This window comes from Cavia porcellus, unplaced genomic scaffold, assembly GCF_034190915.1.
Source record: "Cavia porcellus strain 051 isolate PalLab524CR breed Dunkin Hartley unplaced genomic scaffold, mCavPor4.1 scaffold_11, whole genome shotgun sequence".
In the NCBI taxonomy this organism is placed as follows: Eukaryota; Metazoa; Chordata; class Mammalia; order Rodentia; family Caviidae; genus Cavia; species Cavia porcellus.
Window position 1 is genome coordinate 63,753,253 of NW_026947494.1, and position 17,303 is coordinate 63,770,555.

The following is a 17,303-nucleotide window of genomic DNA, read 5'->3' on the forward strand; positions in this document are numbered from 1 at the left end:
GTGCAATGCAGGCAAACTGCAAGCCTCTTACGGTTCATGGAAAGACACAGTTTCACGTAAACACATGGAGCACAGCGTACTGAGCACATGCCATGCTGGCTGGTTTCTGCCAGTTTATTAAGATTTTCTTTTGTAGCTAATTACAGATATAATATTGTGTACTCTTCAGGAAACCTGAGATGCTTTTGGGAAAATAAGGTAAGGGGCAGTTCAGTTCAGTTTTTCTGGAGTAGCCTGGGGGTGCAGCTCAGAGGTGGAGCACTTACCCAGCATAACCAAGGCCCTGGTGCGGTCTCCAATACTGCAAAAGACAAGGAAACCTCAGAACTTTATGTGGTGTCAAGGAGAGACCTCCACCACATCATCTGTAAGCCATGAGCATCCTTGATGGAGATCATTAAGTGTTGGCAGAGGCAAACGCAATCCAATTCTAGCAGTTTGTGGGCACTGAAGAAAAATTACTCTATTTCCAAAAACAAGACCAGGTCTTACATTAATTTTTGCTCCAAAAGATGCAGTAAGAATTATTTTCAGGGGATGGCTTATTTTTTCATGTATGGTGATACATTTATCACATACAATAATCTATATTCATTTATTCTTGTATGAAAATTATATTTATTCATGTATAAGAATCCATATTTATTCAAATCCTGTCATCCTCCTCTGGAATATCATCATAATTCTCCAGACCCCGGATTCCGCCTGCCTTTCTTGCTACTCCACTCCCTGTGGAGCCATTGGTCCCACTTAAGGGAGCGCAGCAGCGCTCTCTTAGATGAGCACTTCCTGTCCGTGCAGCTGCTCAGAATCGGGCGATTTCACCCCTTGGATTCTGCGCCTGGGCCGCCTGTTGCAGGCTGGACTCCACCGAGTTCCCATTAAAGAAGTGTTAACGGAAGACTCCGGGTGTGGAGCGGCAACAGACACGGTGACAGAATGAGGGTCTGTATAGAAGCAGTAAGAAACTGCAGGCACCAAAATTCAGAAAACGTTTCTTTATTCCACACGAGCACATTCAGGGCATTTGTTACAACACACAGCGCACTGAATTAGGAGGATTCACATTAGACACTACTGTGTCCACTCGTTACCAAGGGCTCGCTATTCTTGTGCTGTCTCTGACTCTAACTGGCCACTCAGCTGGAAATCTCGCGTTGTCTGTTTACATAGGTGTTTACACTTGTCCGATCGCTTGGGTATGTACAAATACTTATAAATATGTTACCATTTAAGTATAAATGTCAACATTATTTATTTACATTTAATTATATGTTAATATTATTTTATGAGTTAGAAGGTCCATGCCATGTTGTAGTGGATGTTACTAAGTGCAGCACTCTGGCTCATAGTCTGAACTGTGCTTATCTTTGGGGTAGGACTTACATTGCAAGCTTCCTGAAAGACCATGTGAGGGCTAATTTTCTGGTTAGATTTTATTTTCAGGGAAATGTCGCCTGGATCTTTTTGATAGGTGACTATTAGGAATAGAGTTGTTTCAAATCTGAGAAATTAGAATTGTGGACTACAGGTTCCTGAAGTAATGCTTGTAACCACAAATCGCAGAATAATTTTTAGATTTTCAGAAAGTAGATTTAGATTTACAAATGGATATTTTGGTCATATTTATGTGTAAAACACAGTTACCCTTTAAAGATGTTACCTCCAAAGCAAAGAGGAGAAGAAAATCTTCCTCTGTTAAAAAATCAAATCGATGGGTATACATTACATTTGCAATTTAATTTATGGTGTGTAATTTGAGTTACCAAAGAAAATGTTCTTTGTTATTGATGTAATAACATAATCACTGTGGTAATCACTTATTTTATTCCTCCCTTTGTTTAATGTATGAATATATAATTTAGCAGAGCTAAAGAGTAGAATAGATAAAATTAAGATAATAAATCATTTATATTTAGTATCTAAATGTAGAAACAGAAAACCAGATATAGTGGTGTATGCCAGTAGTCCCAGATTTATTTGGCAAACTTAAGGCCGGGAGTTTGAAGCCAGGCTGGGTGACATAGTAAGAACCTCTCTAAAAAATAAAAGAGTCGAGCGTGGTGACATGCATCACAGGAAGCTGAGGCAGGAGGCAGGAGGCGTGCTGTGAGTTTGAGGCCATCCTGAACTATATAGTGAGAACCTGTCTCAAAAAAAAAAAAAAAAAAAAAAAAAAAAAAAAAAAACTTGGCTACAGAAGCTCAACCGTAAGAGTATGTGCTTAGAATTTGTAAAGCCTTGGGTTCTATCCCTAGTACTTAAAAATTAAAAAATAAGGCACATGTTGACAAATATACATTAATAATAATACTTTCTTTTGTCAAAGTAGGTAAGTCTATATAAACAATTTTCTAAATTTTTAAAAACCTTACTTTTAGGTTCATTTTCCCAGCAGTAAACACAGGTCTGTGTCTCTTACATATTTATGGATATGTGTGCTGAGTTTGCCTACTCACCTTATATTGAACGTTTAGTGTGTTTTAGATTTTCTTTTATTATAGTTATACAGTGAGCATTCCTTATATATAAAGATAATCCTTGTATATATACCTTATCCAGTTATCTCTTTAGAATATATTCCTGGAAATGGTATTGTTGGGGACAAAAGCCATAGTTAATTTCAGGCTTCTCTTTATTCTTACTATGGATCTGGTAATTAGAAAGTGGAGCCAGCACAGTGTTCTTCTGTTGCACTGATATTGAATGTTTTAACTTAGCTCATTGTGGCCCTTTTTCTAGCAGCGCCTTTGCTTCCTAGTCAAACACATGTCCTTGGGCAATTTACTCATCTTGTCATCGGTTAGCAGTACACTATGAATTCGTCACTGATAAATCAGTCTACTTGACAAGCTCCTGTATACCTTTTTTAAAAAGTTTTATTTATTTATTGTTAGCTGGTATGGCTTTGTAAGTGTAACAAAAAATGAAATTGTATTCCTGTCATGGGGTAAGAAAAAGTTCTATCTGAGTTGTATTGGAGCCTTTCTTGACTTCTGTTTGTACCACCAAAGGGCAATTTTCTTTGCAGATTTCTGTGTTAATAGTGTTAGAAAAATCAAATTTAGTAGCCTCCCTAAGTGGCATCCTACTGAATCAGTTGAGTGTGAGATGGTTACAATTGGGGTAATGAATCCCCTTATCCCAGTTGTGTTTTATGTGCATTTTTCAAAGCTGATTGTCACAAAGATGCTGCATGTATGGGCTCACTTCAACTATAAGTTTAGAAAAACCAAGGGCATGACTACTAGAATTATGCTTAATTACAACGGGCACACGGTCTGCTTTTATGATTTTGACCCAGTCTTTTCCTTTGTTTTGTTTTTTGTTTTCCCCCTTGAATGATAGCATATGTTCGTGGTAACAGCTTTTCCTGGGATTTAAAAGTTTGAGCCTACTAAAGCAGTAAACTTGGCTTATATTTATTCTTCTCAAACTTCATGATCCCTTGTTTCCCACATCTTTTTGGCATATTAGAGTCATAACTACTTTAAAGTAACTAAACTACGTAAAGTAAGCAGATCATTAGATTAGATATGAAGTCTCAGTAAGGTCACAGTGCCCATGTCACTACTTCTCTGGTAATCCTTGATACTTTATTTATTTCATGAACATGAAATCCATTTTAGTGAGCTCTTACCTGTGTCACCCCTCCACTTTACCTTAATGTCACCACCACAAGGAAGATGATGTACCAACAGTCATGCTGAAAGCTTTGCAGAAGTTACCACAGTTATTTCATACATGTGTTTCTGTAATTTTCTAGGAGCATACCAAGGAATAAGTCTTGTTTTTTGGGTGGACTTCTTCAAGCTGTCTTAAAGTAAAGCACAATAAGTAAATAATAGTAGAGTTCTTTTAAACTGGCCAGGCTTGGTGGTGCACACCTGTAATCCCAGCACTCTGGAGACTGAGGCAGGAGGATTGCCACAAGGTCATGGTCAACATGAACTATATAGCAAGATCTTGTCTCAAAACAAAACAGTTGTTTTAAACCAAATTCTTTCATTTTAACAGAATAATATCCTCTTCACATTCTTCTACCCAAATGATTCATTTAAAATTCGTTTTGCCTCTAGTCTCATTAATAAGCACAGGTATTCTTAACTCACTGAAAAATGATTATTCAAAAAATCTATGGGGGCTGGGGATTTAGCTCAGCGGCGTAAGCGTCTGCCTTGCAAGCAGGCAGTTGTGAGTTCGATACCCGGTACTGATAAAAAGGAAAAAAAAAAAAATCTATGAAAAGTTTTTTTTCTTTTAAGATCTTGAGATACAAAGAAAACAAAAAATTCTTGTCACATTGTGACAATATTGAATTGAGGTAACACTTTCTTCTCTTTTGGAACCCATATATACTTTGTATTTGTAGCTTGCAATTCCATGTTAGCCATCCTTACACTTTCAAAGCAAATTTCAAAGTTAAAGAGGCACATGAGTTTTATCTATGAAGCACATAGCTTTATCTGCGAATTTATATTTTATAGTTAAGGTTTTATAAAATTATAAAATGTACTATTAAATTTTTAAATTTCTCTATAAAGTCTGAAGCTCAGCATTCCTCACACTGGCTAAAAGAAATAAAATGGTATAAAAAATAGATTGCAGAATCTCAGCATTAATAGTTTTATCAAAAAACTTTTATGGGGCTAGAGATTTAGTTCAGCGACATAAGTGCCTGCCTGGCAAGTGCAAGGTCATGAGTTCGATCCCCAGCACCAAAAAAACCCTTTTTTATGATTGTCAAATTGGAGGAACTTAAAATACATTTACTTTCATTAACCAAAAGTGGGTTCTAAGAGCCAGGAAACATGATGAAGTAGAAGCAACATCACTATAATGTATTGGCAACATTCTTTATTGTAGAAAGATTATATAGCCAGTATTAATAATTGTAAGAGTTTCTGCCTTAAAAAGTGAAGATACTTATTTCTAAATATGTTCAAACTAGTTCTTTGTTCATTATTCTTAATGTACTCAGTAGACTTTATGTGAAAGAAACAAACTTAGAAATAAATTTTTTAAATGCAAGTGTAATATATGTATTTTCTAGCTGCTTTTAATGTATTTATTACATAACATCACTTTGTTGAGATAGTGTTTATCCTTTTAATTGTCTTATTTGAAATTGGGAAACTGCAGAGAATTCTTTTGTAAAAAAAAGAATTACGGATTCCGCGAGTGTAGAATATGTATTCAGTTTTATTTGCTTGTTTAAGGGTAATTTATGATAGATAGAAGTCAAAATTGCATTTAAATGTACTTAATATAAATTTAGTGTCACTGAAGATACAGCTGTTGCTGAGGAAGGAAGTGGGTGGTAAGCTCTGGTTTTAATGCACAGTACTGCTCTTCATGCACATATGCACATGCAGTTAAGGGAGAGGCTAAAGAATAAGAAATTTTCAAAGAATATACTAAAAGGTGAGTATGTGCAAATACTCAAGATACCATCTGTATATTTCATAGTAAAAGGTACAGTATTTCATTTGTTGAAAAACAATACTTAGTGTGGTCACTTGACATGATTGACCAATCTGTGTTACTTGAGTATTTTCCTTCCCTGCACTTCTCCCTCAGTTATTAACTTGTATACCTGGAATGCAGACTTAAGTTCTTCAGCACTAAGTAAAACCTATTTACCTCAGCTTTCTAAGGGCACCATTTCTGAATTGAAGTTAACTGAATACCATTCTGTTTGAGATGTTATAATGTAACTGTTAGGAGTGGATTCTCATGTCTTTGTTTTTTTTTTTTCAAGGTTGAAGAGGTGGTACAGAACCATATGACTTACTCATTGCAGGATGTAGGTGGAGATGCCAATTGGCAGTTGGTTGTAGAAGAAGGAGAGATGAAGGTAATTCCCACTGAAATGTTATACATTGCTACATGCAGCTCCATTTCTGTGATATTATTACTACTGATAAGAATGAAGATTACGCTTTTAGATTACTTGGAAATAAGTTTAAAAAATTGAGGTTCCATGTGAAGCTAAGAGAGAACCAAGACTGACTTGGTGTCCTTGAACATTTCTTCAGTAGAACATTGAAAATGTCATCTAAACAAGAAAATGAGTTGGGCATGATGGCCCAGCACTAAGGAGGATGACACAGTTAGCATTACTATGAGTTTGTGGCTAACCTGGGCTACATAGTGAGGTCAAGGCAAACCTAACTACACTGCAAGAACCTATCTCATAAATTAAAAAAAAAAAAAAAATGAAGTTAAAAAAATGAAAAAGAAATAATGACCATTGGTTTAGATTGTTTCAAAGGACCCCACATCTTGGGAAATGCCAGAAAAGAATCAAAAAGTCAAAACTGACAAATTTCAAGTCATGTTTCATGATAAAAAGTTCATACTGAACTGTGCACAGCACTACAGAGGACATGAAACATTTTTGTGACCTTCTAGATTCTGATTCCAATCTCTGATGAAGACAGTAGACCAGTGAATGAAAAGAAAAGAAAATCCACCAGAGAAAAAGAAGAAAGAGATTCAGTATATGTGATTGGGGAAGAAAAGAAAGAATGATCCTGAAAATAAAAATGATTTAGGTAATTCTGAAAGAATTCAGTAAATGAAAAACCTTATATAAATCTATGAAGATAGATTTAGAAATGACGCCCAAGAAGGATAGCAAAAAATTTATACAAAAAGTACAAAAGAAGAAAAAAATACTGTTGAACCTAGTGGAGAGTCTTTGTTTCCAAAGGAAAATTAAGGACAGACTAAGGAACCTCTGAAGATTTGAAGTCTCCCAAAAGCAGTTGTCATAAAACATAAGGAAAAAAGCAAATGTGGTTCCATTTATAATAGCAAGAAACAGTGGTGATAAAATCTCTGACCAAGATGCTGTGGAGAAAAATTCACAGTTGTGGTGAAATAGGAAGTGGTAAGAAATCTGATGGTGAAATCACAGGCTGGTAGAGCTGCATCTGATGATGGAGATGAAAGTGAAGATGGGAGATGGTGAAAGTGACAGTGGCCCTGATCTGGCAAGAGATAAGGAAATATAAAACCTAGTTCTAAAGATAAAGATGATTTGGCAGATTTATTTCTAGAGGAGCCTGGTCTTGAGCATGCTTAAAGAGAACTTGATAGAGGGCCGGGGATTTAGCTCAGCGGAATAAGCGCTTGCCTGGCAAGTGTGAGGTCGTGAGTTCAATCCCCGGCACCGCAAAAAAAAAAAAAAAAAAGAGAGAGAACTTGATAAAGATGTTCTTTGGGCTGATGGGATTACACGTCAATTAGCAGTTTGCAGCATGGACTGAAATAGATTAAAGACAAAAGATTTACTGTCTCTCTTCAGCTCAGTTAAGGGAAAGAAGTGTTAATTTTCTGTAAAGCTATATCCTTCAGAGTTTGGAAAGGAAAAGAGGAAAGAAGAGTAAGTTCAAGGACTAGTATATTTACTAAGAACGCCTGAAGATGCTCCTGAAAAACATTGGACTGCTAGAGAAAAACTGAGAGAGTGTCAGTTCAAATGACTGCCGTATACTGTGCAATAGTGGACTATGATTCTTCTGAAATAGCAGGTAAAATTTATGAATTGTGATGGCTAGAATTTGAACATGGTCGTTCTTGCATAGAACTAGGATTTATACTAGGTGATCACTAACGAGGTGGCCTCAACAGTGGCTCTAATAGTGCATATCCCAGAATATTTGCCCTCTGCTGCAGTAGGGAAACATGAACAGTGAAGTGGCTAGGGAGGAGACTGACCATGACTAGAAAAGGAAAACTCTTGGATGTGAATTTTTCAGACATATTTAGCTTCCTCTAGTGAGATGTAGTAAAGGTGAAAGAAGAACTACATACATAGTGATGATGGTGAAAAAATGTCAGAAAGAAAATAACAGATTTGAGCTGCTAAATACAGGCAGCTTTTGCAAGTTATTCAAGGAAGAGAAAAGATGGGGCTGGGGATTTAGCTCAGCGCATAAGCATCTGCCCTGCAAGCAGGCAGTCATGAGTTCGATCCTTGGTACCAATAAAAAGGAAAAAGAAAAGAAAGAGAAAAGAAAATGATGGGGAAATTAAGTAGCTTCCAGCAATTACAGTGCAGAAAAGACAGTGAAAAAACAAATCAGGAGGAAAAGATGATCCTCTGTTGATCCTCTGAAAATAATTTTTAGAGAACGATAAAAAGACTAAAAAGAAACAGAAGGCTCTTACTGAAGAGTCCAATGTAAATGAACTTCCCATTTGAGTGACCCGTACTTTGCTGAAGAAATTTTTAAAAACAAATTTGAAGAAAAAACCAAAACAAAATCTGCTAAAGATAGCACATCTCCAGAGGAAGGCAATGAAATAGACAAAAAGCTGAAATGGCATCGCTAATGGTAGATGAGGAAAAGGACAACAAGAAACAGCTCAGTTCATTAAGATTGTGGAGCACCAGAATCTAAGCAAAAAGAAACAGCTTATGAAAAAGACAGATAAGTAATCCTTAGCCATGCATAATCTCAGGCAGTATGTACTTCCCACGGATGCTAATTTGAAGCAAACAAGTGATGGAAAAAAGCTTTGAGAAAGTCTGGCAAGAACAAAAAGGTAAAGAACTTCAGGCAGTAAATAAAAAGATTGAAAAGACATCGCAAAAGAAGTCCATTGATCCTACTTTGTCAGGGCTGGTTGAATTTATAAAAAACAAGAGTTTGAAGCAGTGAAAAAAGTCAAGTATGTATTGTTTCTTTTCAAAAAAATGTGTTCTTCTGAAGTGTATACAAACAGCACGAAGGATGTTAGAAATAAAACCAGCATTTCACCTAAAAAAAATCCCTCTGACCATACTACATTTTTTTAATATGCTTATACCTAATTGCAAATGCTTGGTAGATTTGTACTGTGTATTTCCACAGGATAATCATAATTAAAATACAAGATATATACAGTGTTCACATTTTATAAAGTTTAGTTCTACTAGTAGAAAGTTACTAGGAATTAGCTTCTTAAAAGACTTTCTAATTCTGTATAAAAATAGAGCAGTATTTACAATGAGGAAAAATATTAACTCCATATGGAAATGGAAACAAGTTTGTGACAAAGGTGAAGAGAAACTACCTCAGAAAAGAAATGATAGCAGCGAACACTTGGAAGCAAATTTTGTATTCATGGTTTTTACATAGACTATGTTGGCCAGAATTATTGTAGTAAATGTCATACATACTGAGGCTGAGATTTTCTCTGCTCTTGGACAGCGAACATTTATGAAGTAAGAAAAGGCCAACAAGTAAGCTCCCACAATGTTAGCAATGATTTTGGTTAAACTCCCAAAGCAGACCAAGATGATGCTAAGAAGACTGCGAATTAAACCTACCTTTTTCCTCCTCCTCTACTCACTGTTCAGTCAAGTTACAGCGAGAAAAATTGAAGCACAAGAAATAATACAGTCTAGATAAAATCTTTCCACTTGGGTTGAGGTGCTGAATGAAGTGCTTCTATAGCCCAGTATCATTAGAGAGAAACTGGCTAGATCATGGGGAGCCTAAAGTGGCCCACTTAAGAGATTAGTCTGTTGTTTGTAGCAGTAGGTTAGCCACTTTTGCAAAGCATCATTTTAGGAAGATTAAACAGATAGGAAGGAAACTAAAGACCAAGGCAACCATTCCACGAGTCAGGCACAAGGAGATGAAAGCCTACTTTGAATAGGTCAGCAGGAGTGGAAAAGTCAAATTGTTGGGCACCTTAGAGATCAGTAGTAAGCTTAATAGCTAAATGTACTGGAAAGAACCAAATCAGAAGTCTAGAGTTTCCAGTTTGGCCTACTGATAAACTGGTGATCCCTCTAACATGAATAAAAAGCATTGTAGTTTGGCAAGACAAAAAGAGAAACTGTGAAATGCCTGTTGTCTGGTTTCATAAAGTGAGAGCTGATTCTCCTCGTGATAACATGTCAGTTAATTTTTAAAAGAACTTATCACAGAGTTCTTTAAAATAGAAACTATAATTTGGAAGTAATTAACTTCATTTAGCACTTAAGGTATACAGCTTCCTCATTTAAAATGTGTGTGTATAATCACTTTACCATTTTAGTTTTCAGTGCTTGACTCCACAAATATTAAGTGCCTACTATGTTTCTAATACTGTTTAGTATGGAACAAAGCAGCCTTAAATTTGCATCTTTCATTCCAGCAGGCTTAATTTGATATCTTGGCCATGTTAAATAACTTTTGAGGATGTTTGGTAAATAATGACTGGTTTAGTACATTTATTTAGAACTTGTGTTTTTCATAGTTGGCATTTACCTTTGATTTGTCATTTTAAGTATTCACCTGGAAGGCCAAAAGAGAAGAATCATGAGTTTGAGTCCAGGTTGGGGTACATCATAAAACCTTGTGTCCTGAAAAGAAGATAAAAAAAAAAAATTTTTTTTTTTTTTTGTCTTTTTGAGACAGAGTCTCACTATGCATTTCAGGCTGGCCTTGAGCTAACTTTGTAGCCCAGGCTCGTCTCAAACTCTCAGCAATCCTCCTGCTAGATTAGAGGCATGCACCACCACACCCAGCTAGGAAAATATTTTTATTGCCCATTAATTTGAAAATTTTTCTTTGAGCAAAACATACATTTTCATAAGTAAAAGTAAAAACAGCTGACCTTAAAAACATGCTTTAAAATTTGTAATTTAGGTGTTTGATTTTTCAGACAACTTTTTAATATATCTTTTTCAGGTATACAGAAGAGAAGTAGAAGAAAATGGGATTGTTCTGGATCCTTTGAAAGCTACTCATGCAGTTAAAGGTGTTACAGGACATGAAGTCTGCAATTATTTTTGGAGTGTCGATGTTCGCAATGACTGGGAAAGTAAGCCATTCATAATATATTTTAATCTTATTACCATTTTGAACTTAATAGCAAATTCAGTTTACTTTTTGGATCTGATCTATACTTCACAAAGTTAATTTAGAAAATATCCTGAGAATCGTATATCTTAGATCGATCGATTGATCGATTATAGGGGCTGAGAATTGAACCTGAGGCCTCATGCTTGCCTGACAAGTGTACTACCACTTGCATACTTTGTCAGCCCAATACATTATTTTAAATAGATTTTTCATTGTTTAAAGTGCTTACTAAGATACTATGTCTTTTTTAAAAAGGTATATATACACATAAATTTATATATATATATATATAGAGAGAGAGAGAGAGAGACTCATTTGAATCAGTACCTCAGTAAGTCTATATGAAGGTGGATATTTTACATACAGATAAAATTCAGGTGGGTCCAGTGACTTGTCATAGACCTATTCAGTGGAAAAACCACTAATGAAATTGAAGATTTCTTTTTTATTGTGTACTCTTCCCTAAACTGTTTTGTTCCCATGTTAAGTCCTAGATGAATTTCACAGTGGTCAAAGTTATTCTTACTGTATATGTTTCTCTTAGACATTAAGTTCTGTAAATACAAATACTTCTGAAGATCCCAAGATGTTTATTTAGTTTGGCATTCCTTTTTCACAGGTACAAGCCCCTAGATAGAGCAGTTTAATTTAGTAAACTAGGAAAAAAGATGGACAATCATGTTTGGCATTTATTTGACCCTGAGTAATTCAATATCAATTAGAATTGCTTCCTTGCTGTGACAGGGATATTGGGCCAAAGAAAATGAGATTTCCTTCCTGCTGATCGGACCTCACAACCACCATCTGCAGAGTGGATTGGTAGCCTGAAGGTGAACTAGCTTCTGTTTGTATTTAGCCTAGGTAGGGCAGGATCCCGTTCCTTTTCCCATAAAGTACATTTGTAGTTGACTTTTGACATAAGTAACTTCGTCACATTCTAGGAAAAGGTTGTATTATCTTTTTGGATCCTAATACTATTTTCTTCATTTCAGCAACCATAGAAAACTTTCATGTGGTGGAAACATTAGCTGATAATGCAATCATTGTTTATCAGACTCATAAGGTAAATGTATCATCATCTATCCAAAAAACACAAATGTAATTCAGGCTCAGACATACAGTAAAATTATGCAGGAGTATAGATGACAGAAAGACTATTAATTCACGAATATTGTATATTTGAAAGCTGTGTCAACTCAGAGCAAAAAATGTGCAGACAGGAATCTTAAGAAATAAAATCTAGAAGTAAGTGTTTGTTCAAGTTCTATAGTTATTCTTTATGCATAGCATAAGTTTAGGAAAGAACCTTCTGAGAACCATTTACTACTTCTCCATGTTTAGACTTCGTAGTTAATAAATGATAGGGCCCAGTCACACTTCCTGTGATCACAGTAATAAAGATCAGGAAACATTTAGCATTGGCCTGTATTGACACTGAAAGATGTGATCTAAGTGAATTATCTCACATGGAAAGTTGCCTAGCAACTATGAGCCATGCTTCATTTTACCAGGTAGGCGCTCAAGAAATGTGTAACAATAAAAATTCTGTTTATTCAAACAAGTTTTGAGTCAGATGTGAAATTTAAATTTTGATAAATGTTAAACTATCAATTGATTGCTCTGAATTTGTAATAAAGATAATTTAGACTGATAATTTAGAATCAAAATAATTTTGTTACCTGCACCTAATTGATCCTGAGAACACTGTATATGTATTTGCCTGGTAAACTCTAGAGAGGAGAGTTCAATATTAGGTTTAAAAGATAAAATTAAGAAAATAACATGTCTTTTATGTAACAAAAGTTAAGTTAAAATTACTTGCTGATTCTTAAAATGAACAAATTGTCCAGGAATACTTTCAACAACGTTGAATGATACTGTACAACATATTTTTGTTTAAATTTGACTTCTTTTATAATATCCTCAAGAAAGCTACTTGTCTCATGGTGTTTAAGTCATTCTTATTATAAACCTTGTAGATGCATATTCATGAGGTTTTTTTGGTTTGGTTTGGTTTGGTTTGGTTTTTTTTGGTAACAAATTCAGGATCTCAGGCATGATGGGCAAGTACTCTGCCACTCAGCTTTCCCCCAGCCCTGCTATTCATGTTTTGTTTTGTTTTGTTTTGTTTTGTTTTGTTTTGTTTTGTTTTGTTTTGTTTTAGGCAGGGTCTCATTAAACTGCCCAGCTAACCTCAAATTCATGATCTTCCTGCCTTGGTCAGCCAGGAAGCTGGGATCGCAGGCGTATTCTACCACACCTGGCTCCTTCTGTTTTTCATTTATGATTGAGATAGTTGTTATATTCCCCAGGCTGTCCTCACCCACCTGGGCTCTCCTCTACATGGGAGTGGGGCACTTCTCTACCTTCTTAGGCAGTTACATTTTTGTTGCTTCACATGCATTTGCCCAGCACAGCTCTAATCAGCTTCATGAAATTTTGCATCTTTTAAAAGATAAACCATTTTATTTTGCAAATGCTGTGTGTGGTGTTGACATCAAGTTGTTGGCTATTTATTACATTCAGTAATCAAGAAAGTCATTGCACATTAAGGGCTAAGTTCAGTTCCGTGTGCCAGATGCCCAAAGCAAAAGTGACTTAAAAAGGATAAAAGTTAATTTTTATTGTTTAAAAGTATGCAATCCCAATTATCAGAGACTTAAGTTCTATTTCATTTCCACACATATATTTTTCTTTGTGTACTTTAATGTGGAAATATTTGATCTAATGATTTGGAATTCTTTCAAACATATTATACCAAAGCAGTCTCTATGAGTCCCTAAGCAGAACGTTATGCCGGACTGTGAAGATGGACAGCAGGCCATTGTTGCCTCATGGGTGCAGAGTTTCTATTTGGGGTGATGATGAATTTCAGAAATAGATTATGGTGATGGTTCCATAGCATGGCGAATGTAATCAATGCCACTAACACTTTAAAAATGGCTAAAATGGTAAATTTGCTGTAATTAAAAAAACAAAATAGACTATTATTCCTTTGATAATATTCTGAAAAGCTGGTGACTGTGTTTGTAATTAATCCTTTGGTATGTGTTCTCTAATGCTTTCCATTTGAAATTGCAGAATTTTTACCTTCAATGACATTTAATTGATTTTACATTTGTTTTGTTTTTGGTCCTGTGTGACAGCTGCATTGAAAGTAATTCAGATTTTCAGAAGAGTTTTAATTTTTCCACAGAGAGTATGGCCTGCTTCTCAGCGAGATGTGCTGTATCTTTCTGCTATTCGCAAGATACCAGCCTTGACTGAAAATGACCCTGAAACTTGGATAGTTTGTAATTTTTCTGTGGATCATGACAGTGCTCCTGTGAGTACAGTGTGAAAGCTATATACACAGTGCAGGGCAGAAGGACAAACACTCCCTCCCTACCTCCTGAACACAGACACTTGGTTGGATAATGCTGCTTTGAAGTTGTGTGTCATGTTGGATTGACTGCAGAACAGTACAGCCCACATGTTGTCTCTGAGCAGCAGTCCTGGCTGGGAACATCCTACCAGGGCCATCTTCCTTTCCAAGCTTGGGTAAAATAGCTGCAAAGATAGTCAGTACTGTAGGATACTTCCCCGGTATCTCTCAAGCAGTTATCAGGTACCACAAAACTAGTTTCTACTTTTATTTAGCTTCCTTTACTACTTTGGAGGGGTAATGTCAGTATCAAATCAGTTTTTTTAAATATTATTTATTGGTGCTTGTAAGATTTTGTTCAATATTTTGATGAGTTGTTATGATTAAACTAATGTAGTATTAGGACACTAGAAATTGTAAAATGGTGAATATCTACTACACTGGTACATTTCTGTTTTTGTTTACTTTGGCAGCTAAACAACCGATGTGTTCGTGCCAAAATAAATGTTGCTATAATTTGTCAAACCTTGGTAAGCCCACCAGAAGGAGACCAGGAGATAAGCAGGGAAAACATTCTATGCAAGATTACCTATGTAGCTAATGGTATGTATTTTTTGTTTCAAACATTTTGTCCAAATGACTTAAAATTTTATCCTTGAGAGAGTATTTGGAGAATTGTATATCAGAATTTTGGGGGAGACTTTATACTCATTAATTCTAAAATCAGTAGCCTTAATTTTACCTTAGAACAGGTGCATGAAAATTTCTGAAGTTGGGGCTGAATGGGTGAATTTTCAAACTTCATCTCTAGGTCACTGTCATATGTATATCTTTGGTTTTAAGAACCATTTTGCTATGTATTTGATAGACTATATTTATAACTAAGAATAGAAGCAACAGTGGAGAAGGAAATTTTTTTTTTTTCTTTCAGGCTTTTAGTTTTCTGAATCACTACTCTCAGACACTACTCTCAGAGTGCTTGGTAGCTGGTACTTTGATATTTATTTCACTTCATGCTGTCAGAGAGCCTTTTTCTTCACTTGGGTCCTTACTACACCCATCTGCACACCTGCATTGTCATTGCAGTTGCTCTAATCAACTACTCATTTCTATAAAATGTTTAAAGAAACTGATACCTCAGTGAAGTTATTATGTGGTTATTGTAGAGATTGATAAGAAAATCTACCTTAAGTAGCTTAGAATATTGGTGTAATATTTGCATGTCATTTAGGGAACCAAGAACATTTGTGAAAGATAAATGCCCTCTTATTTACTCTCTGATTACATCTGGTGGGTATTAAAAGAACCAATGATCACAGCTTTAAGGCATGCCAAGTGTTCCACCATGAGGAGTTGTTAAAAGGCCAAGAAAGAAATATGAAGCATAGTATCTTAATACAATTTAATTTTCTTTTCTTTAATTTTCTTTTATCTTGCAGTAAATCCCGGAGGATGGGCACCAGCCTCAGTGTTAAGAGCAGTGGCAAAGCGAGAGTACCCTAAATTTCTAAAACGCTTTACTGCATATGTGCAAGAAAAAACTTCAGGAAAACCTATTTTGTTCTAGTATTAACAGGTACTGGAAGATACATAAATTTAATTTGACTGTTGTGACCCTACGGATACTAGGTTCAGTTGTTGAAAGTAGTTGATGTTGTTTGATGTTTCCACATAAAAGGATTGTAGTTTGTTGCCTTTAAAACTTTATTTTTTCCAGCTAATAATATTTAAAGGAATTTTGCAATGACAGAACTATAGAATGTTAGAAGTACAAATTCCCTGTATTCTTTCCTTTCCCAGAAAATGCTGCTGTTCTTGGTATTTTGACATTTGATACTGATATTTTGAGTGTTTTTTAAAATGTATTCCATAATTACTATTTTCCAGCTTTCTTTTTTCACTTAGCAATAATCTTGACAGTCTTCCAATATAAACAATAAAACTGTCTCATTCTTTCATCTCATGTCATGTGACTGTTGTAGAATTTATTAACACATCCCACAATGCTAGAGTTGTTGCTTCAGTGTATTTACTGTCAACCAGTGAAAACATTGAGCATCTTTATGCAATGAGCTAGAATCTGATTTTTTAAGAAGTAAACACATTAACATGTTTCAGAAGTTTCAGATACCTCCAGTCATTCACCTATTTTGTCCACAAGTATTTTGTAATGTTTCTACATTATATCCATATTATTGTATATGTTGTTACTGATTTCTAGTGTCTCTTCCTGGAGACTTTTTTTAAATGTCTGAACAAGGAAATACAAGTGTATTCCCCTTTTTGTGTTGTTAAAAGGAAGACCAGGTATGATAGCATATGCCTGTAAAGCCTGCTGCTCCAGAAGCTGAAGCAGGAGGCTCTCAAGTATGAGGTCAGCCTGGAAATCTACCAGTACCTTTTCTCAAAATTAAAAAAAAGTAAAAAGGGCTGCTAGTGTAGCTCAGTGGTAAAACCCTGGGTGGTTAAGTCCAATGACAAAGTGGTAGTGTGAGACAAACTGAGGTCTGTCTCCAGTACCAAAAGCAGGAGAAGGGGACGATACCATATACCTTTCTGCATCTTGAATTTCCATTTACTTTATCTTAAAGATTTTTCATATTGATGAGCTTTAATCTCCAGTAGATATACGTAATCTAACCAGGTCTACGTTTGATAGATTAATAAAGTTCTGTCTTGTCTTCCTCCACCTCCCTCCCTCCTTGCCATCCTCACCATACTAGGAATTGAACCCAGGGCCTTCAACCTGAGCTGTATCCAGCCCTTTTTATTAATTTGAGACAGGGTCTCAATAACTCATCCAGACTAACCTTGATTTTGCAGTCTCCTACTCAGAGTGCTGGGATGACCATGAGCTGACACATCTTTCTAGTATTTGCTAGGACAACATTACAATTGTGTCCTTATGTCACTTTACTTTCAGAAGTTTTGTGTGTAGAGAACATGGTCATCCTGAATTTGAAGCCATCCTGGGCTAGATACTGAGATCAGGGGCAGCCTGCAATACAGAGCAAGGCCTTGTCTCAAAAAAAGCCTTTGTGTAGAATAACTTACTACCTGTGATAACTGCTGGCTGTGCTTGGGGTTTGTGT

At 35.7% G+C, this 17,303-nt stretch overlaps 1 protein-coding gene across 1 annotated transcript in view; it reads left to right on the forward strand.

The window, feature by feature from the left end:
• The window catches only part of Cert1 (ceramide transporter 1), a 131,380-nt gene that overhangs the window by 108,434 nt on the left and 5,643 nt on the right, over positions 1-17,303 (forward strand). The window contains 6 exon segments of the mRNA XM_063258366.1: positions 5,762-5,857; positions 10,674-10,806; positions 11,840-11,910; positions 14,044-14,172; positions 14,685-14,814; positions 15,651-15,787. Of these exon segments, the coding sequence (XP_063114436.1) occupies positions 5,762-5,857; positions 10,674-10,806; positions 11,840-11,910; positions 14,044-14,172; positions 14,685-14,814; positions 15,651-15,778 (687 nt within the window). The 3' untranslated portion in view covers positions 15,779-15,787.